The sequence below is a fragment of the Amphimedon queenslandica genome, unplaced genomic scaffold (assembly GCF_000090795.2).
Source record: "Amphimedon queenslandica unplaced genomic scaffold, v1.1 AMPQUscaffold_9021_Cont19040, whole genome shotgun sequence".
Lineage (NCBI taxonomy): Eukaryota > Metazoa > Porifera > Demospongiae > Haplosclerida > Niphatidae > Amphimedon > Amphimedon queenslandica.
In genome coordinates, this window is record NW_003550707.1 from 1 (window position 1) to 3,055 (window position 3,055).

The 3,055-nt window shown below is 34.8% G+C and overlaps 2 protein-coding genes across 2 annotated transcripts; one reads left to right on the forward strand and one right to left on the reverse strand.

Annotated features, from left to right (window-relative positions):
- The first annotated feature begins 87 nt into the window (after positions 1-87).
- On the forward strand, positions 88-1,038 carry LOC105315650 (C5a anaphylatoxin chemotactic receptor 1-like). The gene has a single exon (XM_011410365.1). It carries the CDS (start codon positions 88-90, stop codon positions 1,036-1,038), a length of 951 nt encoding a protein of 316 aa, XP_011408667.1.
- Positions 1,039-2,248: 1,210 nt separating this feature from the next.
- LOC105315651 (uncharacterized) lies at positions 2,249-2,771 on the reverse strand (the record flags this gene model as incomplete). Its single annotated transcript, XM_011410366.1, has 1 exon — positions 2,249-2,771. A coding segment is annotated over one exon (523 nt), but the record flags the coding sequence as incomplete, so codon positions are not given.
- Positions 2,772-3,055: the final 284 nt, after the last annotated feature.

Here is a 3,055-nt window from a genome sequence, read left to right on the forward strand (position 1 = left end):
CTTTGAAAGAACAGGAACTGTCTTTTATTGTATCTAGTCTACAAGCATCTGCGCCAGCTACTTTCATTATCTTTATTGATGGACATTATGTCATTCAACTCTACAGACTTTGTTCTAACTGGAGATATCAACAGTCCTACTTATGCAGCAGTTCTTGGTATTGAAGGAGTCATTGGTATAATAGTTAATGTAGCAGTGTTACTAATGACACTGTATCAAAGGAAATCCTGGAATCAATCATCAACAATATTCTTCACTTCTCTCCTACTGTCTAACCTCATTATTGCTCTATGGTATTTGATATCTTCTATTGCAGTAGGAGCTGAAGAATGGATCTTTGGGAACACTTTTGAGGAAAAGAATGCAACATGTATGCTTGTAGCTTATATCATTTGGTATGGCATTATGGATATTTCTGCAACATTAGCTGCTATATCTTTTGATCGGTTTCTGTTTATTGTGAAGCCTTATCTTCACAAGCGGTTCATGAGACCACGAGTAGCTCTGATCCTGATTACTGGTGTGTGGTTGCTGTGTTCACTAATAAATACCATACCATTTTATAGTACAGGTGGATATAGGTATTTTCCTCATAGTGGTATTTGCTCATTTTTAAATAGAACATCGGCATATTTTGTAGTTCTGATAGTAGTGTATGCTATTATTTATTCTATAATAGCATTTACATCTATTTGGACATTCTTGTTCACTCGTAGCTTCATAAAGAGGCAGGGTCGATCAGTTGATAGAGGTGTGTATCAGTCTAAGAATAAGAGGCTGTTTGGAATTTTTGGTTCAATGCTTCTATTCTACATCATAGCTTTACTTCCATCATGTATTATTATTTTCTCTGTCTTCTTTGACCTACCTGATGGTCTGTATGCTTTTAGCATTTGTACATATGGGTTGGTTGCAATAATAAATCCTCTCATTCAATCATATTTTAGGCCAGAGGTAAAGGCAACTTTAGTTTTAATTGCCAGTAAAATTGGATTAAAGTCAAACAAAATTGGTACTAGTCAAGCCACAGCTGGTTGACTTTATTTTATTGGTTACTAATCAGTTTCAGTAGTAATTATTAGATATTGTGTCTTCATTATGTTTCTGTTGCATTATCTTTTATGTATTTAAACATGTTTTTGTTAAAATAACATAACATTATTATTAATGAGATCATTTTGATGACTTATTACCTTCATGAATGTATTTCAATTAAATTGAAAGATATTAATTATTAGTATTGTATTGCCTGCATAGGAAAAAATACATTGATATAGATTACTGGAGACAATGATGCAATATACCAACCCAAAAAAGTTGTGGTTTTTTATTTATGATGTAATCATTAAAACTGCATTTCAATTTATTTTTAATTGCCTGTGGGCAATTAAGCGGTCTTTATGGGTAAATAACAAGCTTGCTATTTTCTTTCAGTGTTGCTAATGTTAACATGGGGACATTTGTCTTGTTCTGCTATAAAATAAAGAGAAAGATGATGTATACCGCACAAGATGATTATTTGGCAAGGAATTAATATTGGTGATTGGCAGTTCTATGAAGAAGTCACCAATATAAAATTCGCCATTTTGTTTCAATCTGAGCATGCTCAATGGCACTTGGCACAAAATTGCCAATATAAAATCTGCCAGTTTCTTTCCAAAGGCAAATCCATCAAATATTACTCCCGTTGATAATTCAGCTTGTATGGTATGTAGGTCCACAATATTTGCCAGTGGTATGGTTGGCAGGAGTCAAAGTAAGCATCTTCTTAGTACATAAGAGAGCCATTCGTCTAATCATGGACACTATCCATGCTATAATCAAGCAAGACAACTATCATTATGATGCTATGAAAGTCATAATCAAACAATTATTGTATAATACTTAGTGGGCGTATCAAAGAAGCCGCCAGTGTTACAAAGCTTAATGTATCACTGTGGTTTAGTAGTTGTCACATTGTGGTTTTGAGGTTAGCAGTAATACACCAGACTGAATTATTGATTAAATACATGAATAAATGATTGAATAAATGATTGTTTTGCTTTGAATGTCAAAATTGTTAATCAAGTTTAAATGTGCAATTACTGAAGGAGCATCCACTGAACATAGCCGGGTTCACTTTAGGACCATCTTTGCTTTCATCCTCATTTCCATCGTCATCTTTGACATCACCATCACATAGCAGTTGAGATGTTTCTAGTAACTGTTCATTTGTACTCTTTTCATATACTCTTAATGCTGTTAATGATCAATGGCCAGACCTCTCCTGAATCAATTTCTCAGGTACGCTTTTCTTAAACATTGTCGTTACACCAAATGATCGAAGACTATGGTTTGTTTTATTGCCCTCAATACTCCCAGCAGCACACATATCCTTAACCATTGAAGATAACTTATTCTTTCCAATTGGAACAGAAGTAAACCAGGGCTTTCCTTCAACTATACTTGATAATGGGCGTACATAGAAGTTATCTTTTTCTATAGCTTCTCTAGGAACTTTCTCAAAGTACTGGTCAAGTATATGAACATAATCTCGAGAGCCTGCCTCCGGAACCTCAAAGTGACGCACAACTTTGTTATCAAGATGCAATTGACCCATTCCTCCACCGTGATTTTTTGACCCTTGTTCTGTGTATATGTAACATGCTCTTTCTTTGCCATCAGCTGTTGCAGTTTCACGAGTAAATTGAGAAAAACGAAGGAGGCGATGTTCATTGCCTCCTCTCAAACACAGATACTTGCCATTATAGAAAAAACGCAATTTAGTAGTCCTTCAGGAGTAGTCAAATTGATTACATTGCATTCCCAAAGCTTTGCTTCATCTTCATCAGTAAGAGCATCGGCATGCTTTGACTTTGTACCAATACCTTGTTGATGAAGTGTACGAAATTTGTGATCACAAATGTTATGAAATAATTCAAAACAACTGTCGCTGAAAATATTAAATGACAAAGAACGACCTTTATGTTGCCTCATTACACATTGAAGACCAGCAATCATTAAATAAATTGACTTAGGAGTATATTCTTTGCCGTCCTCCTTGCGCGTTTCCATA